The sequence below is a fragment of the Pseudonaja textilis genome, chromosome 2, assembly GCF_049901715.1.
Source record: "Pseudonaja textilis isolate UNSWEBS1 chromosome 2, rPseTex1.2, whole genome shotgun sequence".
Taxonomy (NCBI): domain Eukaryota; kingdom Metazoa; phylum Chordata; class Lepidosauria; order Squamata; family Elapidae; genus Pseudonaja; species Pseudonaja textilis.
Window position 1 is genome coordinate 143,520,915 of NC_141991.1, and position 27,591 is coordinate 143,548,505.

Consider the following 27,591-nt stretch of genomic DNA (forward strand, 5'->3'; position numbering starts at 1 on the left):
GGATGACCACTCGTGTGCCCCACAGCAAACAGCCCTGCAAACTGGATAATTCCTGTAGGCGGGTCTTAAAAGGCGTGAATTTGGTTTCAACATCACCGCCCGGCCACCCCCTCCTCACCCAGTCCAGTACCTGGGCGATCGTTTTGTCTGCCTTGGATTTGGCGGCAATGTCAAGGGCGGTGATGGGGAGGTCCAATTGGGTGACCTCAAAGATAGCATGGACCGGGGCAGGATCCTCAGCTGGAGCAGGCAGGGGGCAGCGGCTGAGGGCGTCTGCGTGGGACAATGTTTTACCTGGACGGTGTATGAGTCTATACGAGTATGCCACTAGGAAAAGAGTCCAGCTCGTCATTCTAGGAGACAGGACTTGAGGGGTCAGTTTTTCACCTGCTAGTAGACCCAGGAGAGGCTTATGATCCGTGACCAGCTCGAAAAAGTGGCCAAAAAGAAATTCATGAAATTTCTTCACTGCTGCGACAGCTGCTAAAGCTTCCTTATCGATTTGGCTATAATTGCGCTCTGTTGGAGACAGCGTCCTGGAAAAAAAAGCGATGGGAGCCTCAGAGCCATTGGGGAGCCTGTGGCTTAACACTGCCCCAATTCCAAAAGGGGATGCGTCCGCTGCTAGCACTAATGGAAGGTTGGGGTCAAACTGAATAAGGACCGCCTCCGACGTGAGTAGTGATTTGACTGCACGAAAAGCGGAGTCTTCCTTGTGTCCCCAATGCCAAGACGATTTTTTATCCAAAAGTCTGTGCAGGGGTTCCGCCACAGATGCTTTATGGGGCAGGAAAGATGCGTAAAAATTCAATAGCCCCAAGAAGGCCTGCAGTTCCGCTTTGGAGGTTGGAGTGGGTGCCTCGTGAATTGCCTTAACCTTGGACTCCAGGGGGTGAATGCCTGAGGCGTCAATTTTTATAACCCAGAAAGTCCACCTGTCTAGTGGCAATGGCACATTTTTCTTTTTTTAATTTGAGGCCATGCTGTCTGAACCTCTCTAACACTGCTCGAACTCTCTGGAAGAGTTGGGGTCTGTCCCTGGCCAAGACTAAGATGTCATCGAAGTAGGGTACTACACCAGGGAGGCCCTGCAAAATCCGCTCCATGAGGGATTGAAAAATGCCTGGGGCAACACTTACGCCAAATTGGAGATGCTTGCACCGGAAAGCACCCCTGTGGGTGACAATGGTCTGGAGTTCCGCTGTTTGGTTGTCAACAGGGAACTGTTGATACGCTTGAGACATGTCCAATTTGGCAAAATGCTGCCAGGTTCAAAAGTGTGTAATAAATGCTGAATGACGGGCACTGGGTAAGCGCTAACTTGTAAAAACTTATTAATTGTGGTTTTGTAGTCCGAGCAAATTCTCAGGCTACCGTCTTTTTTGAGGGGTGTGACAATGGGCGTCTCCCATTTGGCGAAATCTGTTGGCTCAATGACCCCTTGTTTTAATAATTTATCCAGTTCCGCATCTAATTTAGGCCGAATAGCGAATGGAACTCTACGAGGTTTCAACCGGATTGGGACTGCTTGGGGGTCGACTGAGAATGAGATAGGGGTACCGTTATAACACCCCAGCTCATTGCTGAATACGTCTGAGTAGTCAGCGAATAGGGAGTCAGTGTCAGAGGTTGAGACCGCATGGACTCCTGTTAACCCCAGGCCGAGGTGGGGGAACCAATCAAGTCCCAAAAGTGTAGGGAGGTTGCCGCTAACTACCACTAGAGGTAGGTGGCCTTTAAAAGTTTTAAAATTAACAAGAAACTTGCCTCTGCCGATTACAGGAATGATCTTCCCCTGGTAGTCCTTCAGGCTAAGCTGGCACTTCTGGAGCCGGTTTCTGGATAGACTGGGCTGTAGTTTCTTGAGGGTGCTCCAAGAGATAATTGAGAGCGCTGACCCCGTGTCAACCTCCATGCGGCAAGGTTTACCTTCTAATAAAACGGAGAGAGAGATTTTACTAATGGTATGGCAAGCGTGCTTAGCATGGTGGCGGGTGCGACAGTTCAATACTTGCCTTTGGGGTCCGGAATGTGAAAAGGAAGGGACCCTTTGTGCCGAGTTGTGAGTGGCTTGACAGACTCTGGCGATGTGCCCCTTTTTGTGACAATTGTTGCAGGTGGCTCCCTTGAATTTGCAGGTGGTCCTCAGGTGAGATCCACCACAGGATAGGCACAGGGTGATGTGCTTGGATGGACTGATGCTTTCTCGCTTGGCTCCTACCTGCGGGTGTCTGGTGTGGGCTAGGCGGTGGATGTCGGCCGCATCACTGGGGTCCTCCTCGATGACCACCTCTTCAGAGTGGACGGAAACTGCAATTTGTTTGGAGACAGGACCTTGGATCTTGGTGGCTGAGTGTGCTGCCAGCTCCGCTGCCAGGGCTTCCTCGACGGCTTGAGCGAGGTTGAGGTCCTTCCTGGCGAGTAGGCGCCTTTGAAGGTGAAGATCCTTGACCCCACAGACTAGCTGATCGAGGAGCATGTCATCCAGGTAGGTCCCAAACCCACAATGGAGTGCTGCAGACCTGAGGGCAGCCATGTACTGGTTGATAGTTTCTTTGTCTGATTGTTTCCTCATACGGAAGGTGAACCGCCTGGCAATCTGTGAGGGTCTAGGAGAATAGTGGTTAGTAAGGATTTCTAACAGTTCTGTCCAAGGGACGTTTTTTAACTCACGTGGAGCCACGAGTGCTGTGGCCGTATCAAAGACGATGGCTCCGCAGTAGATCAGGAAATATGATTTTTTTCGGTGCTCCCCTGCATCAGCCAGCCCAATGGCGTCGATGTAATGGTTAAAGCGATTCTTGTATGACTCCCATTTCTCCTCATCCGGCTTGAACGATGGGAAGACTGGGTTGGAATTCATGTTGAGAATCTAGTTGGATAATCTGTTGAGAAAATCTCTCTGGGGCAGCAGCAGGAAGGTTTTTGTGCCTATGGCAGGCAAGTGACTTCAGCTCTGGGGAGGTTTTCACAACTCTCTTCCTCTCTCTGGGTTAACACGAGGTTAGGCTGCAACGGCCGTTGGCAGCGTTTTGAAATTCGCGCCTGCGTGGGCGTCAGTGACTAGAAATACAGCACCGCGCTGTACTCTTGGGTGGAAATTCAAATGACAGCCGTTTGAATTTCGCGCCTAAGGAAACGAGCGGCTGCGGCTCGCAGCGCTACACTTTCCCTGTAGCTGGCTAACTAGCGGCTACAGACGCTTTCTCACTCTCACTGTTTGCTGACCGCTCTCTCTGGCTGCGGATCAGCGTTCGCTCTCGTTGCCTGCTGATCGTTCTCTCTGGCTGTGGATCAGCGGCTAGTGATTCAGCGGTTGCATTTTGCCTCTGCTCGCCATCCCATCCTCGTCGCCAGTGTTGTAGTTGAGCAATGAGAGGCTGAACCAGGGCATGGGTGCAACAATACTTTATTAGAATAATAAAGGACTGAACGTGCTTGCCAAGCCTGGAACTGGCTTGCAGCGATCAGCGACTGGATGGACCCCGCAGCCTGCTTTTATAGCTGGCTGCTGGGGAGAACCAGCCAATGAGAGAGGGCAACCGCCCCCGCAGCGCGAACGGACCTGAGTGGGAACTTCTTTAAGTTCCAGGGACATAACAGGTCTGATAGCTGCAAAGTCGCATGTTGTTGCTGTGTTGTGACATGATGCTTTGCACTGTGTTTGTGACTTAATCGTCAGGTTGGGGAGTGGGATGCAGCAGAGGTTCAATCCCTGTTTATTCCTAACCTAACCCCCTTTCTATTCTTCAGCCTCTTCTCCCCAGAGATCTATTCCTTTGCCACCAAGAGATCTGAGAGGGACAATTTAAAGTGCTAACTTAGTATCTTTGTTATTTATTCTTGTCTGGAAAGTGCATCCCCCATGCACATTATTTTTGTGGGAATAGAGGCCTTTCCTATTGCTGTGATTCTGTCTCCATGAATCAAAGTTTCATTGGATCAGTGATGTAAAAACAACAACCCCGTGTTACTGTGAAAAGCATTATTTTACATGACCTCCATGAAAGACAGAAGGTCCACCTAATTGGACTGCTGATAATTCATGTAGCACCTCAAGTACTGCTCTATCATGGCATTCAGTCTGTCTGCCCCCCGATTGGTGTTCAGATGAAAGGCTGAGCTAAAGCCCTGGGATTCCCTCCAGAACTTAGCCGTGTACTGGACTCCTTTGTCTGAGATAATTCTCTGTAGTACTCCATGCAGGTGGTAGATGTATTTCAGGAACAGCTTGGCTAACTGGTGGGCTGAGGGCAGCAGTGGGTTTCTACCAATTCTGTCCACCTATGTAGAACCAGTAGCTCTGAAGAGCAGCAGACATAGAACCAGTTCTATGTCTGCTGATGTTTTTGGCCACCCGCCCACCCGGGCGCTTACCTGACCTTTATTTCCTGATTTTTCAACTTCAGCTGCTGTGCGAGGCACAGCTGCAGTTTAAAAAGCAGGAAAAGAGGGCTGTTTCAAAAGCTGTTTCTCTGCACGCAGCGTGCTGATGATGATTTACAGGTGCTTGCTCGCAGCATGCAGGGAAGCACATCATAAATCACCAAACCTCATAAATCACCTGTCGTATCCCACCCCTGGCTGAGGGTAGTCTGCTGCAAGGTATTGCTGTGATTCTGTTTCTGTGAATCAAAGTTTCAATGGATCACTGATGTAACAAAACATAAATAAATAAAGGTATCTGTATTAAAAATCCAAATGTTTGCTGGAAAAATGGATGTTCTGTCACTGGAATGAAATAAATGCACACATACAGACACTGCATATGCAGAGATATGAAGGGAAAGGGGAATGATGATGACATGGAAAAGTGAATAGATGACAGCAAGTATATGTAGTATGGGAAGAAAGCGGTGTGGATTTTTTTCTGTTTTGGGCCTTGAGTTTACAACAGTTAGATGTAATCTGTCCTTGCTGGTGAGCTTCCCAATGTACATGTGGGTCCTGTTAAGATACAGAATGATGAGTTATCTTGATTTGGCAAGATTCTTACTCTGTTTTGTTAACTTTGTTGATATATCCTAGCAGTGAACATAATTTTTTGCTATGTCCCACATTCTTAAGGGCCCTTCTTCACAATGAAACCTGTGAGACCAGTATGAAACATTATTTTAAAAACCGCATTTATTGCCGTATTACTTTTATTTTATAAACAAAATCCCAATGTAAAATAAGAAAGAGCCTACTGGATACACACAAACCATTTAAAACAGCTGCTTGTTCATTATCATGGTAAAATGTGGCTGGGCAGCCATTTTGAAAAGGGCAGCAGTCCCATTTTCTGCCATGGATCATGTGATCTACCTTTTTAAAGAAAAAAATTAAAGTCATTTAAAATCGAGGGGAATTTATGCTTAGGCTGCATAGCGCTTTGAACACAATAATTTTGAGTAAGAGATTTAGATGCTGTTTTATAGTACAATACAAAGCTACACTGTTAATGTGATTGTACCAAATCCTAAAAATTAGATTGCAAGGTTACTACACTTCCCAAGGTTGTCAGGGAAGAAATGCAGAGCTGACTCAGACAAGTGTATACAAAAGTAACAATTTATTTTGTTTATATACTGGTGTAATTAAAGACTCCTGGAGTAGATCCATCCTGCTCTGTTAATTAGTCTGGACAAGTGGGTTTATTTGAAAACGTATATGTGGAAGAATGAATTCTGTCCATAGTCAGTGCAGTTCAAACTGATTAGAGATTACAATAATCCTTATGGTTAAAATAGTTTTAACCAAAACAAATGGTGGACTGAGGTAATCCTCTCTGTCATGCCAGTGTAACAGAGGTGGTATTCAGCAGACTGGTTATGGAGAACCGGTAGTGGAAATTTTGAGTACTTTGGAGAACCAGAAAATACCACCTCTGACTAGCCCCGCCCCCATCTATTCTCTGCCTCCTGAGTCCTAGGTGATGGGCTGGGTCTTCTTTGGTTGCCCTGCACAGGAGAACGGAGCTGGAAAGCAGGTTAGTGGAGTGGGGAAGGAATTGAGATTTTGCAGTAACCTTCCCCCTGGAGTGGGGAGAAATGGAGATTTTACAGTATCCTTCCCCTGCCACGCCCACCAAGCTGTGCCTACCAAGCCACGCCACACTCACCAAGCCACATCCACAGAACCAGTAGTAAAAAAATTTTTTTGAATCCCACCACTGCAGTGTAAGGTTCAAAACAAAACAAAAAGAACTGCACTTGAGTCACCAGAATGCCAAAATGAGCCTCAAGAAGAGGCTTGGAAAATCACAGTTTTTATTTGTACAAAGAAGAGCTGGTTAGACTTATTCCATATGCATATAGACAACATGCAAAGAGCAAAGCCACACCTAGGTAAAATTTGTCTAGGATCTTATACACTTGTTTAGCCAATCAGAGACAAAAGTTCATTATTCAATGTGGGCAATGTCTTGCCCATGCCCTCCTCCACTTATCCATGGAGCATTCCTTGTCCGTACTCTGTCCATGCTTTGTTATCTTATAGAGTATCCCTTGTCCTTGTGTGTTCGTGCTTCTAGGCAGCCCCCCTTATCTATGGAGCAAAATGTTCCACATCCTGCCTCCAAGGATGTGCCTAGCTTTGAAGTAAATTACAGAAGCAAGAAAACAGATAGAAAAGGATACAATTCTTTTACAGAATGAGTTCCCAACAAATAATTCCTAATGGTAGCAAAATAGTACAAGCAACTTTTTTAAATAGTAAAGGTTAGATTGATTCATGTCAATATATCCTTTCACCAGGATACATTCAGGGCTATTTTGGCAAAGAAAAGGCATGTGGTAGAATGAGAGTGAGAGGCATGTATCATGTATGTATCTCAGATGTATGTCATGTTTGTATCTCAAGGATGAGGAATGCTGAAAATCCAAAATCCAGGTAAGTCGACTCTAGCCTCACATCACACCTAGGCTGTGGGGTCAGGCCACTCCACTTCCATTAGCTGGCAGCTCTAATTGTGACTCCTTGTTAGCAAAATAGGGAGAAGAAGCTGTAAAATGGATTTCGCCTCATCAGAGGGAAGATGTATCCAAATTTGTTTCTGAAAGGTACAAATGACGTCTTGTCAGATGTGCCTCTGTTCAAAACCCAAGAAAGAATATCCCTGATTCCATATTTGTAGAGAAGAGGTACTTTTACTGAGTTAGAAGTGATAGCAATGAAAGAAAAGCAAGATCTGAGGCAATTGACACGAAAATTACTTATTGAAAGTTATCCCAAGTTTCCTCTCCCAAAGACCCAGATTGGACATCCAATTTTCATCCAATTTTCTATGGCTGTGATGGCGAACCTATGGCACGAGTGCCACAAGTGGCATGCAGAGCCATTTGTGCTGGCATGCAAGCTGCATGCAAATTTACCTCACTGCGAATGCCCGTGCCTCACAGCTGATATTTTTTCAGCTAGTTTGAGGCCTTTTTCGGCCTTCCAAAGTCTTGGAAAAAGCCTCTGCAAGGCTTCTCAGGCCGAATTATAGGCCAGTTTCGTCACTTCCTGTAATACCAAAAGTGACAAAATGTGCCTATAATTCAGCCTGAGAAGCCTTGCAGAGGCTTTTTCCAAGCCTCTGGGAGGCCGAAAAAGGCCTCAAACCAGCCAAAAAAATCAGCTGTGAGGTGCAGTGCAGTTAAGGGGGTGGGGATTGTGCAGGCATGTGCAGGGGATGAGGGGAAGGTGCCCGCACATTGCAACTCCTAATGATTCTTATTTATTGTTCTCTGTTTATAGGGTTTCTGGTGACATGTTTGGCCAATGTAAAAAACAATAGGGTGAACTATCTAGACCTTTGGCTTGATTCAGCCAGCAAGCTTTCTGGATTGCCAGTGCTTCTTCTTTAGGAACAGCATAAAGAATATGATATTTTTCCTCTCTTCGGTCCTTGTGTCACATCAATTATTGTTCCAGGACTTCCTGCTGTTTTCTCAGACTGTTTATCATGCTTACCACCACTATAACCACCCTGGCCCCAATTGTGGCTGTTGTCACCAAGTCTAATATGTTTTTCTTCTGCTTCCACCCTATCTTCCTGAGTTTTTCCAATTTTTTTCAATTAAAATTTTATTAAGTAAACATTAAAAACAGTTGAACACAGTGCAACTTTCTTGGCAATCATTTTGGCCATTTGTATTATAACATAAAAATAGATATAACAGTTAGTCTTTCCTTTTCCTACATTGTTAATTTAATGCCGGTTACATATTTGTTTCTATTTACATATATATACACTTATATACATATTTATAACCTAGCTTCTTTCCTATCTCCTTTTTCCCCTTATAGTCTTTATATTCGTATCATACTTGTCCATTATATTTAATTTTCTTTAGCTTACAAAACTTTAACTTTCATTCCTATAAAGCATCAATGAGTTCTTCTTTTCCCCAACTCCAATCATTGATACATTTTGCTCCAGACTTCATAATACTCTGTCTCACCCTTATCCTTAACTTCTAGAGTTAGTCTGTCCATCTCTGCACGGACTAATATTTTCCTTATTATTTTGCTTTCGATGGGGGTGTCCTCATTTTTCCAGTTTAGGGCATAAATATGTTAAACCCATAGAAAAGGGATTTGATTGAGAAGATAAATATTCAGTGAAAAAAATGAAATACTTGGGAATACAGCTAACAACAAGGTGCATAACAAAGAGGACAATTATATTAATTTGATCAATCAAATAAAGAAGGAATTAGAAAGATGAAAAAATCTGCAATTCTCCTTTATGGGGAGAATTGCAGCAATAAAAAATGAATATTCTACCAAAAATACTTTTTCTTTTCCAAAACATACCAATAAAATTAGAGAAAAATATTTTGAAGATTTGAACAAAACAATATTGAAATTTATTTGGCAGGGGAGGAAACCAAGAATCAAATTAAAACTATTACAAGATGCTAAAGAAAGAGTTGGGGTTGGTTTGCCTGACTGGGAGCTGTATTACCAAGCTGTTACACTAAATTGGGTGCGAGAGTGGATAAAATTAAAAAATAGGAGGCTATTAACATTGGAAGGCCATGATCTACAATTGGGATGGCACGCCTTTTTATGGGGCAAAAGATATAAAGCTAACCAGTACTTCCAGAAGCATTATGTAAGACATGCTCTGCTTAAGGTATGGATAAAAATTAAACAGCAGAATTACATAAAGGCTCTCATCAGTAGAAGCATTAGTGCATCCAAATTTTATGAACCTGGGGAAAGTTACTATATATAAAGAACTACTAAATGAAAAAGGGGAATTAAAATCCAAACAGGAACTGAAAGAAGAAGGAATACAATTTGAATAATGGGCATATTTGCAAATCCACTCATGATATAAGAAAGATAAGAACGAGTGGGATATACAGAGAGAATTTATGACATTTGATAAAATATTATTAGGAATAGAGGAAAAAGCAATTAAGATAATCTATAAATACCTACTAGAATATAAAATGGAAGAGGAGCAAGTTAAAGAAGTAATGATGGTATGGGCCAAGAACTTTGGTTACAATATTGAATTAGACAATTGGCAAAAGTTATGGGAAAGAAATAGAAAACTAACACTTGCAACTTCATATAAAGAAAACAAAATGTTTTACAGATGGCGCCTCCCTCCAACAAGATTGGCAAAAATAACTACAAATGTATCACTGCAATGTTGGATATGCAGCATGGTGATAGGGACCTACTACCACATGTGGTGGAAATGTATATAAGCAAAAGAGTATTGGTGGCAGATAAAGGTATGGATGGAAGTGATGATTAGTCAAAAAATAGAGTTTAGACCGGAAGTGTTCCTACTGGGAATTATAGATGAGAAATATAGTAAAGGAATAATATACTTAATGTTATGTGTATTAACAGCTGCAAGTTTTTTCAATTTTTATTATCCGCTTTCTCCAAGACCTTCTCACTCTTTCATTCGTCTATTTATTTTTCCAACCCATCAAAAAAGAAGAAAAGAAGAACAGATGTTTCCTTAATCAATAGAGGGTGCTAGAATACTGGGACATAGTATCCCTGTTATAATCTCATGAAAAGAAAATGCTCTGTTCTACTACTTCCCTTCAGGAAAGAAGGCTATGAAACTGAGTCCGTAGCACCTCCAGCTGGTAAAGGAAATAGCTAGGTTAATTTTTTTGTTGTTCTAAGTTCTCCCACATGATAAAATAAAACAAAAGGTAAACATAATAATTATAAATTTAAATAATAAATTGTTTTCAATTAAAGTATAATATATTCACTACCAAATTTACAATTAAAATCAATATAAAATTTTAAAAATGAACCCAACGTTTGGAGCATAGTCCTTGGCATATGCTATTCAAAACCTGGCATGGCCCAGCAGCCAAACTCTTTCCTGTTTTTGTTTTAGGCCAGTGATTGGTCTATCTATGTCGAGATTAAATCTAGAGTAATCTAGATTAAAGCCTTCTAGACATTCAGCAGCTAATGAAGGAAAAAGGAATCTGAAGGCAGAATTACAGTAGCAACATGGACCGTAAGCAGCATAAGCAGGAAAATTCAACACATTGAAAGATGAGATGAACTGATTTTACAATTGAGCATTAATGAATTGAAATGGCCTAGAATCAGGCCCCTTCGTTTGGAAGATCTTTTTTTTTTTACTACTTGATTTTTTACTACTCAGGATATAAAAACCAAAGGAATGGTGTTGCTTTTACAGTAAGGACAGTTCTTGGATACAATGCAATCGGTGACTGAGTAACATCAATTAAAATTCACAGGTGGCCCTTTAATATGATAATTATTCACATTTATGTTCAACTACCAATGGAGAACAGGAAGTTGACAGGTTTTACGGTCAAGTTCAAGCTAATGACAGAACATACAAGCAACTTGTGCTGCTTGTATTTTAAATATGGAATGTCAAAGAAGGATACAGTAGGAAGGAAAACATAATTGAACGATTTGATCCAGTAAATAAAAATAAAGCAGAAGAATGCCTTATAAAGAAAAGGGATTTTTCCTTAATGGAAAAAGTGGTGATGGAGTGGTGCAGTGGCCTAGAGTTGGAGCTCTCACCTCACAATCAGGAGGCTGCAAGTTCGATCCTAGGTAGAGGCAAATATTTCTCTCTCTGGGCACAATGAAAATGTATCTGCTGAACAAAAACTCCACACTGGTGACAGGAAGGGTATCCCACCATTAAACACTCTAACTCCATTAAGTTTCCCAAACTCCACCCTGCAAGGGATTATGGGGTTGTTAAAAGATGATGATGATGAATACAGATTGATGAATCCTGAGGCACGTTTTGCTAATCTCAGAGGCTCCATTTGGTATATTCAGATTTGGAAGATCATGATACGTAGTTGTTAGAATGCAGTACTCAGGCTATTTCTGCTGACTGCCAGCTGCCTCCAATTTGGCACTTCTAACCTCACAAAGCTCAAGGTTGACTCAGCCTTCCATCCTTCCAAGGTCAGTAAAATGAGAACCCAGATTGTTGGGGGAAATAGGCTGACTCTGTAAACCCCCTAGAGAGGGCTGTAAAGTACTATGAAGTGGTATATAAGTATAAGTGATATTGCTCTAAGTGAGTTATGGCTAACCTTTTCAGCACCAAGTGCCAAAAGTGTGCGCGCACGTGCACCCCCAAAACGCAATGTGCATGCGTCCCCTGATCATGCACCCCGCACATCCACAGGGATCCCCATGCATGTGTGCACCCCCAATCATGCCCCCTGCCCACTGTGCATGCACCTGTGTCCCATCCCACGCATGCATGGGCATCTCCTATACACACACCCTGCCTCCCCACATGTGCCCCACCCCCACGCATGCATGGCAGAGACCCGAAGACCAGCTGTCCAGTGGAAGGCACGTGCGCACATGAGCAGCAAAGCTGAGCTGGGGCAACGGCTCACGTGCCCCCAGAGAGGTTCTACATGCCACCTCTGGCATGCGTGTCAAATAGGTTCGCATTCACGATTCTAAGTGCTCTATCCTTCAGAAAGCACCAGGCTGTTCAGTCTTTTTATTGAATGTTTGCAGTGAGTTGTCCTGCTGAATTTTTATTGTACATTGGAACTCTGGTTGTGTAGTTGATGACATTTCCCATGACTTTGTTTGAGGTAATTCCCCCGCTTCTTGAATGGTACCTTGCTATTAAATTAACTTGTGAGTTGCTGGGTAATTATCATAGAAATACTGTTTTTCAGAAAACTGTTTTTAATATAGTAAATTGTTTGTTTACCATGGCTTATTAATGATATTTACTGTAGGTGGGATTTTTTCCCTTTTGTACATAGGAATATGGAATGACATGGAGAACATACTCATCTGAAAAACAAATGACACTCTTAAATCACATTTTATTTTATTTCATTTATTAGATTTATTTGCTGCTCATCTTGTTTTGAACATTTGCTTTCTTCTAATAAGCATTCAGGTACATCTAGTTTATTTGTCATTCCCTAAGCAGTAGTATATTGACAGTGAAGGCCATGAATTTCATAAGTGTTCACAGATGGTACTGCAATCCCTACCACCAAGATTGCTCAGGTTCACTTTATCTTTAACACTTACTTCACTCCATGGTTTTGCTAAGTGGCACTTTCTGATTTGAAAACCAATGTCATCAATAGACCCTTTTGAAATAGAAAAGACACATAACAATGGTATCAACATGTAACTGATAAGATTTGTTCACAGTAACTTGTCAAAACTCCTTCACAATTTTCTGGCATTTGTTTCACCTTTTAAATAGGGAATGAGGTCAGTTCCAAACAGACAAACTTTATCCTTTTCTCAACATTTATTATTTATTTTTCTTATGGCATACAATGTCAGGGAAATCTACACATGGTAAGACCCAATGTAGTCCTGACAGCCGAGATTGCTATTGGTAGTTCATTCTGTTCAATGCTTGAATGCCTGTCCTTGGTACACCATGGGGGCAAACTAGCTTTGCACCAGCAAAGAAGCAGTGCTTGGCTTGCTGGCTCTTCCACCTCATCCACTGGTCTCACCTCGTCATTTGTTGGGATGCCTCGCATCTGGCCAGGCCCAGCACTGGCTTCTGCTTTCTGCACATATGAATGCAGCTTTCCCATTGGAGCGGTACCCATTTATCTACTTGCAATATCATGTTTTCAAACTGCTGGGAGGATAAGAACTAGAAATCTAGTGATGGGATCTCACTCTGTCTCACGGAGCTGGGCTGAAAGCACTGGAGTAAAGACCATTTCTGGCCAGGAGTTCCAGTGTCATTAAGCCCCTGCACCACTGCATTCCCTTTCCTCAACACATCTATAATCTTTTAAAGCAAGCTTCGTATCTCTGAGGGAACTGACAATACGTCACTGACACTGGTTTATCCCTCCAAAAATGGGACGAAAAGTGACCAAGAAATAATATAGACTAGATTAGGAATAAGGATAATGTTGAAAATATTACTAGGTGATGTGCCATCCTCTTTAATTTATATATGTATTAATTGTTCTGTTACTAGATAATTGGCATATTCTACCTGAAATTAGGTAGTTCTCTCCATTGAAAGGGCTTTTGTGATGATATCCACAGTAATACTCTGATTCTGGGCTGTAGAGAATGCCTACAGTTCTCATGTACTCTGGACCTTTGTATACCTTCAGGAAAAAAAATAATTCTGTATATGATAAGGACAAGAGCAAGTCAAGAGAATTTGTCATGAGAGGAACAATATCCTTTCACAAAAGACTGAATATCTGTCAACTTGCTTTTCATCATATTTTTCAGGACATTAGGCTTACCTCGATGACGTTAATACGAAACATATTTATGGGTATAGGAAAGTCAGAATCCCGCTTTACATACACAAAATGGACCCTCATCACTGCAGAGAGAGAGAGAAAGAGAAGGAGGGAGAGAGGTTTTCCAGTAAGAGATTTAAACTACAGATTTCTCAATACAAAGCAAACTAGATGGTGCTGCACAAAGGCTTCTAAAATAAGTAATATGTTTGGCTTTCAAGCCATAGGAATGATTTTACTGCAACTGGAAGGATTAACACCGGCAGCAAAACCTGCAGAGTAAGGAAGTGGGGAGAACTAAAAGATGGAAGGGAGAAAAACATTCATTTTCAAAACTCACCGAAGTCATGATTGCAACATGCTTCCCGGAGAGATATCTCTTTACATTTGGTGCAGGCTTCTGAGAGCTCTCCCAAGAACACAAGGACAAGGAAGCTGGCTAGGAAAAATCCATGTGGTTTTGTAGTATCCATTTCTTGCCGCTTATGAAGCCAGTCGCTTAGGACAGAGGAGATGTTTTCCTTCTGCAGCAGTCTTTCTGGAAGAGCGTTGAGTGAGAAACAGCAGCTGCAGATTGAAGTCAAAGTGGTGTTTGATGTGGTCCTAGAATTGGTCTTAAGACGATTCCTGAAATATAAGGAAGGATCATGGGTGCTTCATCCCGTGGGACAAATTGAGATTTATAACTTTGTCCCTGTGGGAATCGCTCTCCACAGGACCAAAGCCTTAGCAAAGCCAGAATACTATGTCTGAGTTGTAGCGAAGAAACATGTGACAAGTTAGGCTCAAAGGCACATCAGCTCTCAACAAAATCAGAGATTTCTATGGGAGTCCAGGAAAGAGAGTTCCCTTCTAAGGGGAGATGGGTCTGATGCATGGAGGAATATTTTTAGGATGAGAATTATTGTCTTCATACAGGTATTTTATTCTTGTAAATTTCAAATCTGTCATCCTTCTGGACTTGCATGTTCAACTCTATGCATTCTCTTGATAACCTTGTCCATAAATGTTTTGCTGTTGACTACTTCTTAGAGTTTCTTTCTTTCTTTCTTTCTTTCTTTCTTTCTTTCTTTCTTTCTTTCTTTCTTTCTTTCTTTCTTTCTTTCTTTCTTTCCTTCCTTCCTTCCTTCCTTCCTTCCTTCCTTCCTTCCTTCCTTCCTTCCTTCCTTCTATATTTATTTATTTATTTATTTTACTGTCAAAATGAGGCCACCTTTTCTCTCTGTTTATCATTGGTCAGAAACAAATCACTTTTGCTGTACTCTAATGATAGTAATCGACAAACCAACAATTGGCCCAGATTCTCATCTCCCAACATTTGCACTGCATATTGTTATCCTGCAGCAACCCCCATTTGAGGATATTGGTTTCATATTTAGGCACTCCCACCCTCCGCTTATTCAATGTCCTGCAAGTAAGATAGGGCAGATCAAATCCATCAGCCACGTTCTCTTCTAGGACTATTTCTTGTTCTGTGAATTCTCTCCTCTGTCTTCTAATTCATTTTTGTTCCTGCCGGCCTTCAAGCATTTTTCTTTGTGTCATAAAATCTTCCTAGATCTAAGTTGATGAGTTTGGGGCACCTGTTCATTCAGAGGATGGTGGGGATTATTTTGTTGTTTGGTTCCCTCACCATCTGTTGCTACTACTCTCCTAATCCTCAGTGGAGCAATACTAACAAGAGGACACACTTTCTCAATTGGTGTGGTTTTATTTATTTATTTATTGAATATATATCATTGCCTTTTTGCCCATGGCGACTTAAGCTGGCACAGTATAGAAAACCACATTTAAAACAATAAAAACCAACAAAAGGAATCAAATAAACTAATATAGTACAATACAACAAAATAACTTCCCAACTCCCACCCTACTGCGACAGCAGATCACACGAGCCATTTAATGGGTTCCATCCTGCTCTGGATTCCCCAGGCTGGTCTCAAGCCATGAAGAGCTTTAAAGGTAACAATCAGCACCTTAAATTGCACCCAGAAGCAAACTGGTAACCAGTGCAGCTCCTTCCTGCAGGAGAAGTGATACCTGTGCACATCGGAGTCTGCACAAAACCATGTGAGCTGCTGCATTTTACACCAACTGGAGTTTCTGGATGTTCTTCAAGAGCAACTCGAGCGCATTTGCAATAGTCAAGATGGGAAGTGACTAGGGCATGAGTGACTGTGAGTAGGGTAGCAGTACTAACAGGAGGATGCACTTTCTCAATTGATGTGGGTTTAAGGCATCTTGACATGATACACACTGCTCCACTGACAGCAATGTCTACTGGCTCTGTGTTTGTGGAGGCACTCCATAGGAAAGCCAATTTGGTGCCATGGGTAAGGCACTGGGTTAAAAGTGCCTTGACCACCACTACAACTGCGCTGCTGAAATATACAGGCCCAAAACGATGTCTGCAGATTGGGTGGCTGAGCACCACATACTGTATATAATTTGTCAGTTTCTTGATAATGTTATTCCACACTCTAAATTTAGCCTTAGTATTCAGGCAATGTTGTTTAAATGAAAGTGTCCTACCAAGTCTCACACTGAGATACTTTGGTGCAGTGCAATACTGTATTCGATTCCCTTGCCATGCAACTCAACCCCTGCATCTCAATTTCAAGGAGGAAAAACACACACTTGGGTCTTGCTTGGACTGGGCGGCATATGGTTGATGGTATATAATACCGCCCTAATTTTTCAAGGGCTACAGTGAGTCTGACAACTAACATGAAAACTTGATCCTTCTGTGGGCTATATCATCTGCATAGATAAATAATCATGTATTGTCAGAGACCTGTCGATCGTTCGTATATACTGTATGTGACACAACATCAGAAACAATACCTTTCCTTTCCTGTGCCTAACTAGAAGTTTGTAATCTACTGCCTTGCCCACTATACCAAACTGTCTCTCCTGGAGAGTTGGCTTCAAAAGAAATTGGCTTTTTTCCCCTCACCTTATTCTCTGTTACTCCTGGTTCTTCTCCAGAGGCAAATTTTGTCCCTAATGTATTCTGCTGGTATTTAAAGCTTCCCCTCACTCCTTCCCCCAAATTTCCTTGATTTTCATAGTTTTCATTCAAACTAGTCACTCTTGATTTCTCCAAGAACTGGCAGTATAATATGTTCCCATTTGGTTTGCTGAATAGAATAGATTTCTGGAAGACAGGTTTGGACACAGTGTATCTTACCTTAATTAATGTTAACAACTGACCATAAAAATCAGCCATTTGTGTTTCTGGCATAGATTCTTCTCTTCATGGGGGCGGGGGGTGGGGGGTGAAGAAAAAATAATTCTGCTAGAGAAGTTCCTTAATTCTGAAAGCTCTGAAGACTAAACCTCTGGTAAGAGATCAAAATCGGTTGATTTCAAATATTTTAACACTTTGTGAGATTCTGTGTTGAATATTATCTACAATCTTTGCTTGGCTATATATGCAGTTGAAACATATGTATTGAACCGTTTGGCCCAGAACTTCTAACAGCCTCCTGCAACCTTAGGAGCCTTAAGAAATGCAGTGCTTGAACCAAGAATTCATTTTTATAAAAATAAAAATAAAAAGTGAAATGGAAGTATTAATTATTTGAATTTGGTTAATGAGGAACTGAAATAATTAGTTTGGGAGAATCAATGGCTTTCAGTGTAGGAAATATCAAATGTATGCATAACCTCAACTGAACTAATTCCTTAGAAAGTGTTATTTTTTTCTTATTGGTTCACACAGAAAGAATATTTAAAAAGAGGTAGACGATCCATTTTTTAACACTGGTATAATAAATTAGGTAATTCATTCATTCTTGTTTCCTAAAACAAAACAAAAAGACTCTGTGGAGGGGATAACTCACTATGGGCACCAGACGGAGAACTGGGCAAGCGGGTGAGCAAGGAAGCGGGCTGCCAGAGAGTGGCAGTGATGGGCAGGGAGCTGGATGGAGAGCCGGGCGGGAGAGCGAGTGCACAAGTGTCAGAGGGTGGCTTGGTAGGTTGGCTCTGGTCCAGTGGTGGGATTCAAAAATGTTTACTACTGGTTCTGTGGGCATGGCTTTGAGGATATGGTGTGGCTTGGTGAGCATAGCTTGGTGGGTGTGGCTGGGGAAGGATATTGTAAAATCTCCATTTCCTCCCCACTCCTGGGGGAAGGTTGCTGAAAAATCCCTATTCCCTCCCCACCCTGCTAACCTGCTTTCCAGCTCCGTTCTCCTGTGCAGGGCAACAAAAGAAGACCCAGTCAATCAGCTGGGACTCAGGAGGAAGGGAATAGATGGGGGCGGGGCCAGTCAGAGGTGGTATTTGCCAGTTCTCCAAACTACTCAAAATTTCCACTACCGGTTCTCCAGAACTGGTCAGAACCTGCTGAATACCACCTCTGCTCAGGCCGAAAGGCCAAACTGGCAGTCAGAGAGTGGCAGTTTGGTTGCAGCAAGGGATGGGGTGGAAGGCAGGGAGGCAGTGGCAGGCAGGAGATTCCTATTTCGACACCCCCTACCATTGCCCCCATGCCTTGGGCTGTGTCGGATGGGAAACGAGTGAGCAGGCTGTCAGAGGGCAAAGCAGCGGCAGTGGCAGCTTCCCATCTTGACCTTTTCACCACCAATGTTGGTCCTCTATGCCTTTTCTCTGGACCGAGCACAGAACAGGCAGGTTGGCGGCTTCGCAAGATTATTTTGTACATTTTTTTTGAAAGTGCCGTGGCTGTGCAGGGTTTTTTTTAAAAAAAGTTTTGTGACTCTGCATTTTTTAAAAAAAAAATGCCGCAGCTCTTCAAGCTTTTTTTTAAAAAAGCGCCACCATCGCATTGCAAGGTAAAACTTGCAGAGCCGCTCAGCCAGCTCTCCACGTGGTGCCCACAGCGAGTTATTCCCTGAAGCATCTGTCTGGGGTTCAGAGGTCCGGCAAAGAAATGGTGGCGGCGAGTTGGCAGAGGGAACTTGGCGGTGGCAAGAAGGCCACCCACTGCTGACCGTGTCAAGTTAGTGGTGTCAAATCATCCCATTCCAACCCAAGACTGAACAGCTACAAAAGAAAGATAGTATTAAATTTGAGGTCCTGGTGGATTATATTCTTAGTGTGAAAGAAAGGTTCCTAAAAGAAGGCTCAATCTTGTACCCAAGATTGGACAGCTGCAAGAGAAAGATAATATTAGATTTGTGGTCCCAGTGGATTATATTCTCAGCATGAAAGTAACTGCGGGAAAAAGAAGAGCTATGAGTATATTTTCTTTACATAATCATTTGTAAGTACACCTCCCATTTCTCTGTGTGCTTGGCCTGCATGTTTATCGGGCATACATTATATGGTGTAAGCGATTCTTTTTTTCCCTTTTCTTAATTTTACTGATTTATGCATCTCCCCTTTCACCACAGGGCCTTTTCTGTTGCATCAGATCCATTTCTCAGAGCTCAACCCCATGAACATAGACATGGGATGGAAACTGATAATGGATGGAAACTGAACAAGGAGAGATTTAACCTGGAAATAAGGAGAATGCTGCCAAAAACAGAAGTATCCAATTAATTATAACAGAAACCAACCAAAGTACCAGAAAAAAACCAACCAGAGTACACAGAGCTTCAAGGAGGATTCGGAATCTATCAAACTACTTTGCTTCCTGCAAAGCTTTCATAATTGAGGTCTGACTTTTATCCCTTATGGGAGGGGCCATCACCTCCCAGCCTTACTCCCGAGGCACTCCTTCTGCTTCAGCTGCTCTCACCTTCTAGCAGCTCTGCGCATACGCGCACTGGGAACAGGCTCCCCTGGGTCCTCTGCTTCGCTGCTGCCAGACTCCGAAGGCTCCAAAAGCAGCACCCCACTCTCAGGTGGTCCTGACCCCATCCCTGCATCGGACGCAGGACCCTCGTCCAAGTCCTTTCCAGACTCCTTGAGTAGTCCCCTTTCTTCCTCACTGTCCATCTGCACCAGCTGCCAGCGAACCACAACATACCAAGAGCAGGCAGCAACAAGCTGTTGTCATTTTCTGTTTATTTCTGCTGCTGGGGACACATTGCTGCAATGCGCCCCTTCTTTAAGAGGAACACCCCACATCTGGTCCATTGGAAAGCCAAATCATCTGAAGCCTTCCTTTCTGGGAGAAGATAGGGACAAAGCAACTACAAGGCACTGGAGAAGCAGCGATTTTTGGAGGGAGGTTGTGTTCTTTCAATCAGGATTTAGTCCCAGGCCGGGGACAGAAACAACGCTCCTTGTATAGTTGATGACCTTTGCCATGACTTTGTTTTTGGATAATTTCCCCTCTTCCAGTATTGATGTACCTTTCATTAGCTTTGGATACTATTCGATCATTGTTATCCTTTGGATCCCATGCAAAATTTTGGGGACTGTTTTACAGTAATTTAACTCCTTTCTTAGGCAGTTGCAGTCAGAGGGGAATGTGATCAATGCCTTGCACAGGTTACCTGTGATTTTCTGAGTGGAAATCCAAGGGCTGGCACTACAGGATCGTCTGGACCACCTTCTCCAACCCAGATTGCCATCTGCAATACATAGATCACAATGAGAGTAATCCCAGATTTCTATGAAATAAATGGGACTGAAGGGAGATTAGGAGATTATGTCTTCCCATCACAGCACCAATCCTAGGGAAATCCCAATCTCTTTGTTGAGAAGATGGCTTCCTCTGTCTAGCTCACCCTTTCAGAAAGTGGTAAAACTGAGCTTTTCCATTCTTGAATGGTACCTTGCTATTAAATTAACTTGTGAGTTGTTGGGGAATTATCATAGAATTGCTGTTTTTCAGGAAACTGTTTTTAAGACACCGGAAAGTTTCTTTTTCTGTATATCACTTATTTTATTCCATGGTTTTGTAAAGTTGCATGGTTTGATTTGAGGTCTATTTTCATTAATCGACTCTTTTGAAATAGAAAAGACACATAACAGTGGTGTCAATATGTAACTGATAAAATTTATTCACAGTAACATGTCAAAACTCCTTGACAATTTTCTGGCATTTGCTCAACTTTTTTTTGTAAATTTTTTTTTAAAACATACATCAATATCAGTGTGGTATCTGAGTGTCATTCATTTTGATACAAAAGTAGTATTAATATAAATAAAAATTACATTAATCAGACTTAAGTGATCTAATGTTACTATATATATCTGTATCAGTACATAATCCTTCATTTTTCAATTATTCAATATTTGCTACATCCTTCTAATAGTAATAGCATTATTTTTGAACATACCTGATAACATCCTTTTTCAAAATCTGATCTTAACCTCTAACATTCACTTTAAATATGTTATGTAAAAATATGTATAACAATATTCCCATTTCTAATTTTTTAATCTATCCTAATTTTTAATACAGCCAATCATGTTTTTTTAAGAAGAAGCCTTCCTAGCCACACCTGATTTCTCCAAGAACTGGCAGCATAATATGTTCCCATTTAGTTTGCTGAATAGATAAGATTTCTGGAAGACAGGTTTGGACACAGCATTTCGTATCTTAATGTAATGTTAACACACACCATAAAAATCAGCCATTTGTGTTTCTGGCATCAGTTCTTCTCTTCATGGTCTAATGGGCAGGGGGTGGGGGGTGAAGAAAAAAAAAACTGATGGAGAGAAGTTCCCTAAGCCTAAAACCTCCAAAGACTAAACTTCTGATCCCAGTGACCAATCCAGATTGGATCCTCAAACATTGATCCTGGGACACATATATTTGCCTTCGTTTGAAAAGTCCAAGACCTTTGCAAACTTCAGGATATAGTGATCTTGGCTGCTAAACCTATTTGTTTATTAATAGATGAGCAATTACGCTTTCATTCCAAATCATATGAGAACCTGGAGCTGTGGAATAACCAGATTTGAAAACAAGAGAGAAGATGTTTTGCTAGAAATCTTGGGCGAAATAATAGATCAAAATCCATTGATTTCAAATGTTTTAATGCTTTGTGATATTCTGTGTTGAAGATTATCTACAATCTCTGCTTGGCTATATATGCAGTTGAAACATATGCATTGAACAGGATGGCCCAGAAGTTCTAACAGCCTCCTGGAACGTCAGGAGCCTTAAGAAATGCAGTGCTTGAAACAACAATTCATTTTTTATAAAACATTGAAAAGTAAAATGGAAGTATTAGTCACCTATGCCCCAATGGAAAATCTGTAGAGATCAGCTTGAGAGTTTTTCTAAATTAGAACCACCAGATCTGGGCAAAGAAGAGGCAGCAACAAGCAGTTGTCATTTTCTGTTTATTTCTGCCGCTGAGACATGTTGAATCCAAAAAATGGTGACTGACTCACGTGGGTGGGAGCTGCTGGGGGTTCGCAGAGGTTCGGCAGAACCCCTAGCTAAGATTCTTACAGTTTGGAAAACCTCCCAAATCCCACTCCTGGCTAGCCCACCCACCCCTCCCCTCCCAGGAGTCCCCACTCGGCCCATTTTGGATGTAAGTAAGTGCAGGACGCACGCAGAGGCTCGGGGAGAGCAAAAAACGGGCCTCCCAGAAGTTTGGGAAGGCCAGAAATGAGCCCGTTTCTGGCTTCCAGAGAGCCTCCGGAGCCCGGGGAGGCTGTTTTTGCCCTCCCGGAGGTTCAAGGAAAACCTCCGGACCCCGGGGAGCCCCACATGGCTGGCACTACAGTACCTTCTGGATCACCTTCTCCAACCTGGGTTGACATCTCCAATACATAGGATCACACTCAGAGTAATCTCAGATTTCTATGAAATAAATGGGACTGAAGGGAGATTATGTCTTTCCATCACAGCACCAATCCTAGAGAACAGCTTCTCCTTGGAGTGAAAATGATTTCTCCCACATCATGCTTTCAGAAAGTGGTAAAACTGAGCTTTTCCAAACTTGAATGGTACCTTGCTATTGAATTAACTTGTGAATTGTTGGGGAATTATCATAGAATTGCTGAATTTCAGAAAACTGTTTTTAAGATAGTAAATTGTTTGTTGTGCCATGGCTTATCAATGATATTTACTGTGGATGTTTTATCCCACAGTACATAAAAAGATGGAATGGATATGGAGAAAATACACACCTGAAAAATGAACGACATTCTTCAATAACATTTGATTTATTTGCTGCTCATCTTGTTTTGAATGTTTTCTTTCTTGTAATAAGCATTCAGGTACATCTAGTTTATTTCTCATTCTCTAAACACTAGCATATTGACAGCGAAGGCCATGAAGACTTAGAACAGTAGACTCAGCAGTCTTTGCCACCATCACCTTTCAGGATTTCTTTCTGTTTAGAAGTTACTTTATCCCATGGTTTTGAAAAGCTGCACATTGAGATTTTAAAACGATCATCAGAAATTGACCCTTTTGAAATAGAAAAGATACAAAAAGATGGTGTCAATAAGTAACTGTGAAGATTTATTCACAATCCTAACTCTAATCTGAACCCAAACCCTAACTGTTGCTATTTGGTCCACATTTTAAGTAAGCAATGTGTCTGTTCCATATAAGCCAACTTTCTCCTTTTCTCAGCAAATCCATAGCCTTTCAAAGCAAGCTTTATTTCTTTAAGGGAAGTGACAATACAGTATCTCACTGACACTGGCTTATCCCTCCAAAAATGGGATAGAAGTTGACCAAGTAGTACTATAAAGCAGATTAGTAAAAATGATAATGTTGAAACAAATGTTTTGCAATGTGTCATCCTCTCTAATTTATATGTATTAATTATTACCAGATAATTTGTATTTTCTACCTGAAAATAGGTATTCTTCTCCTTTGAGAGGGCCTTTGTGTACATATCCACAATAATCATCTGAGACTGGGCTGTAAAGAAACTGTGCGTTTCTTAGTTTCTCTGGACCCTTGTATACCTTCAGAAAGAAAGATTATTCAGTATATAATAAAGAGAAGAGTAGGTCAGGAGAATTTGACATGAGAATAATAATAATATTCCTTTACAAAAGTTGAATGTATGCAAACCCTGCTGTTCCTGATAATGTTTCAGGAGGAGAGGCTTACCTCAATGGGCTGAATATTATAAATATTTTTGGGAAAATATGATGGAGATTCAGGATTTGGCTTGACACTCATAAATTTGGCCCTCATCACTGGAAAGACAGAGAAAGAGAGAGATTTTTTAGTAAGATGTACCTTCAGATTCTCAATATAGAGCAAATTCAGTGGTGCTGGTTAGTCTTATTTTATAGAGGTTTCTGAAACAAGTAATATGTTCAGTTTTCATGCCATAGGAATTATTTTCTGCAACTGGAAGGATTAATGCTGGCAGCCAAACCTGAAAAGTAAGGAAGTGGGGAGTACTAAAAGATGGAAGGGAGAAAAACATTCATTTTCAAAACTCACTGAAGTGATGTTTGCAATATGCTTTCTTGAGAGATGTTTGCTCACATCTGCAGGCCTCCGTGAGATCTCCCAAGAACACAAGGACAAGGAAGCTGGCTAGGAAAAATCCATGTGGTTTTGTAGTATCCATTTCTTGCTGTTTATGAAGCCGGTCACTTAGGACAGAGGAGATGTTTTCCTTCTGCAGCAGTCTTTCTGGAAGAGCGTTGAATGAGAAACACCAGCTGCAGATTGAAGGCAAAGTGGTGTTTGAGATGGTCCTAAAATTGGTCTTAGGACGATTCGAGTCCTGAAATATAAGGAAGGAACATGGGTGCTTCATCCTGTGGGACAAATTGAGATTTAAAGCTTTGTCCCTGTGGGAGTCACTCTCCACAGGACCAAAACCTTAGCACAGCCAGAATACCATAGCTTAGTTGTAGAAAAGAAACATATGACAAGTTAGCCTCAAAGGCACATCATACACCACATACTGTATATAATTTGTCAGTTTCCTGATAATGTTATTCCACCCCTCAACAAAATCAGAGATTTCTATGGGAGTCCAGGAAAGAGAGTCCCCTTCAAAGGGGAGAAGGGTCTGAGGCATGGAAGAACACCTTTAGGATAAGAATTATTGTCTTAATACAAGTATTTTATTCTTATTAGTTTCAAATAAGTCATTCCTTCTGGTTCAACTCCATGCATTTTCTTGATAACCTTTTCCATAAATGTTTTGCTGTTGACTTCTTTCTTTCTTTCTTTCTTTCTTTCTTTCTTTCTTTCTTTCTTTCTTTCTTCATTCATTCATTCATTCATTCATTCATTTATTATTTATAAGTTCCAAAATGAGGCCACAGTTTCTGTTTTATCGTTGGTCAGAAACAAAGCACTTTGGCTATACTCTAATGGTAGTTATCGACAAACCAACAATTGGGCCAGACTCTCATCTCCCAACATTTGCATTGCATGTTGTTATCTTGCAGCAACCCCCACTTGAGGATATTGACCTCATATTTAGGCACTCCCACTCTCCACCTATTCAATGTCCTTTAAGTAAGATAAGGGCAATCAAATCCATCAGCCACATTCTCTTCTGGCATTATTTCTTGTTCTGTGAATTCTCTCCTCCATCTTCTAATACGTTTTTGCTCCTGCCGGTCTTCATTTTTCTTTGTGTCATAAAATCTTCCTAGATCTAAGTTGATGAGTTTGGGGCACCTGTTCATTCAGAGGATAGTGGGGATCTTTTGGTTCCCTCACCATCTGTTGCTACTACTCTCCTAATCCTCAGTGGAGCAATACCAACAAGAGGATGCACTTTCTCAATTGGTGTGGGTTTAAGGCATCTTGACATGATCCACACTGCTCCATTGTCAGCAATGTCAACTGGCTCTCTGTGTGTGGAGGCACTCCATAGGAAAGCCAATTTGGTGCCGTGGTTAAGGCACTGGGCTAAAAGTGGGTTGCCCACCACCACAACTGTGCTGCTGAAATACACAGGCCCAAAACCGATGTCTGAAGAGTGAGTGGCTGAGCACCACATACTGTATATTATAAACTGTATACTGTATATAATTCCTGATAATGTTATTCCACACTCTAAATTTAGCCTTAGTATTCAGGCAATGTTGTTTAAATGAAAGTGTCCTATCAAGTCTCACACTGAGATACTTTGGGGCAGTGCAATGCTGTATTTGTTTCTCTTGCCATGCAACTCAACCCCTGCACCTCGATTTCAAGGAGGAAAAACACACACTTGGGTCTTGCTTGGACTGGGCTGCATATGATTGATGGGATATAATACCATCCTAATTTTTCAAGGGCTACAATGAGTCTTGCAACTAACTCATTGAAACTTGACCCTTCTGTGGTCACTGCTATATCATCTGTATAAATAAAGAATCATGTATTGTCAGAGACCTGTTGATCATTCCTATATACTGTATGTGACACAACATCAGAAATAATACATTTCCTTTCCTATGCCTAACTAGAAGTTTTTAACCTACTGCCTTGCCCACTATACCAAACTGTCTCTCCTTCAAAAGAAATTGACTCTTTTTCCCTCACCTATATTCTCTGTTACTCCTGGTTCTTCTCCAGAGGCAAATTTTGTCTCTAACCTATTCTGCTGGTATTTAAAGCTTCCCCTCACTCCTTCCGCCAAATTTCTTTCCTTGATGTTTATAGTTTTCCTTCAAACTAGCCACTCTTGATTTCTTCAAGAACTGGCAGCAGTTCTCTGATTTTCTGAGTAGATTAGATTTCTGGAAGACAAGTTTGGACACAGCCTATCTTACACTAATGTAATATTAACACTGACCATAAAAACCAGCCATTTGTGTTTCTAGACTCTTCACGGTCCAATGGGGGGGGGGGTGAGGAAAAAATAACTGAGTCTGAAACCTCCAAAGATTAAACCTGTGGTCCCAGTGACTGACCCAGATTGGATCCTCAAACATTGATCCTGGGACATGTATATTTGCCTTCGTTTGAAAAGTCCAAGACTTTTGCAAACTTCAGGATGTAGTGATCTTGGCTGCTAAACCTATTTGTTTATTAATAGATGAGCAGTTACACTTTCATCCCAAATCATATGAGAACTTGGAGTTATGGAATAACCAGATTTGAAAAAAGAGAGATGATGTTTTGCTAGAAATCTTGGGCAAATAGGAGATCAAAATCCATTGATTTCAAATGTTTTAACGCTTTGTGAGATTCTGTGTTGACGATTTTCTACAATCTTTGCATGGCTACATGTTGTGGCTCTGAGGTTTGAGCCTGCTTTGTTAGAGGACAAAGACTCGGACAATGAGGAAGAGGAGGATTTGGAAATGCCTTCCTCCCCAGGACCTTCCTCTTCATCAATGCCTTCCTCCCTGATTGTGCCTCAGGTGTCGGCAGATAACCGAGAGGGAAGACCTGAGGCTAATCAGGAAAAGGAGGAGGGCATATCAGAGTCTCTGACTGAGAATCAAGCAGAGGAATGCTGGCTTGATGCGAGGCAGCGTCGCAGGCAAAAGTGCGAGCTGCAACGCAGAAAGAAGGGACGAATCAGAGACTGAGCTGAGGGACTGACATTCCCCACAGGAAATAAAAGTGGGCATGTTTGCTCTGGGAGCTTTGTTCGGGACAACATGTTACTTATCAAGGAGCTCCGAAGTATTCTGTGACAGCTTGTGTAATTTATATTCCTGCTTTCTTGTCAGACTTGGCAGACAGCGTGTGTGAGTTTGCCAAGAGCTTTATCGGCTCAAGGAATTTAACTCTATAATTACTGGATTTGCTTGCTTGTTTGTATTCAGTTGGAATTTGGACTTCTCACCTCTTTCATACAGGTGAGACATAACAGCTACATATGCAGTTGAAACAGACTCATTGAACAGCATGGCCCAGAACTTCTAACAGCCTCCTGGAACATCAGGAGTCCAAAGAAATTCAGTGCTTTTAACTACAATTCGTTTTTTATTAAAAAAAAACCTGAACAAGTGAAATGGAAGTATAAATTATTTGTATTTGATTAATGACAAATTGGAATATCTAATTTTGGAGAGTCCATAGTTTCCAGTATTAAGAAAT

General features: G+C 41.6%; 1 protein-coding gene across 1 annotated transcript; it reads right to left on the bottom strand.

The window, feature by feature from the left end:
* Window positions 1–12,352: 12,352 nt before the first annotated feature.
* Window positions 12,353–14,884, bottom strand: LOC148127134 (metalloproteinase inhibitor 1-like). The gene is made up of 4 exons (XM_087923095.1): window positions 14,074–14,884; window positions 13,734–13,816; window positions 13,472–13,589; window positions 12,353–12,590 (listed from the first exon to the last, which is right to left on the bottom strand). The coding sequence occupies exons 1-4, from the start codon at window positions 14,204–14,206 to the stop codon at window positions 12,454–12,456; spliced, it is 471 nt and encodes a 156-aa protein (XP_087779221.1). The 5' UTR covers window positions 14,207–14,884; the 3' UTR covers window positions 12,353–12,453.
* Between the last annotated feature and the right edge of the window lie 12,707 nt (window positions 14,885–27,591).

Excerpts from the sequence above, each read along its gene's own strand:
- LOC148127134 (XM_087923095.1), bottom strand. The coding sequence starts at position 14,206 with ATGGATACTACAAAACCACATGGATTTTTCCTAGCCAGCTTCCTTGTC. Across the intron at positions 13,817-14,073 it reads ATGTTGCAATCATGACTTCG|TGATGAGGGTCCATTTTGTG; the intron begins GTGAGTTTTGAA and ends CTCTCTCTGCAG. Across the intron at positions 12,591-13,471 it reads AGAGAACTACCTAATTTCAG|GGTCTATTGATGACATTGGT; the intron begins GTAGAATATGCC and ends CTATTTCAAAAG.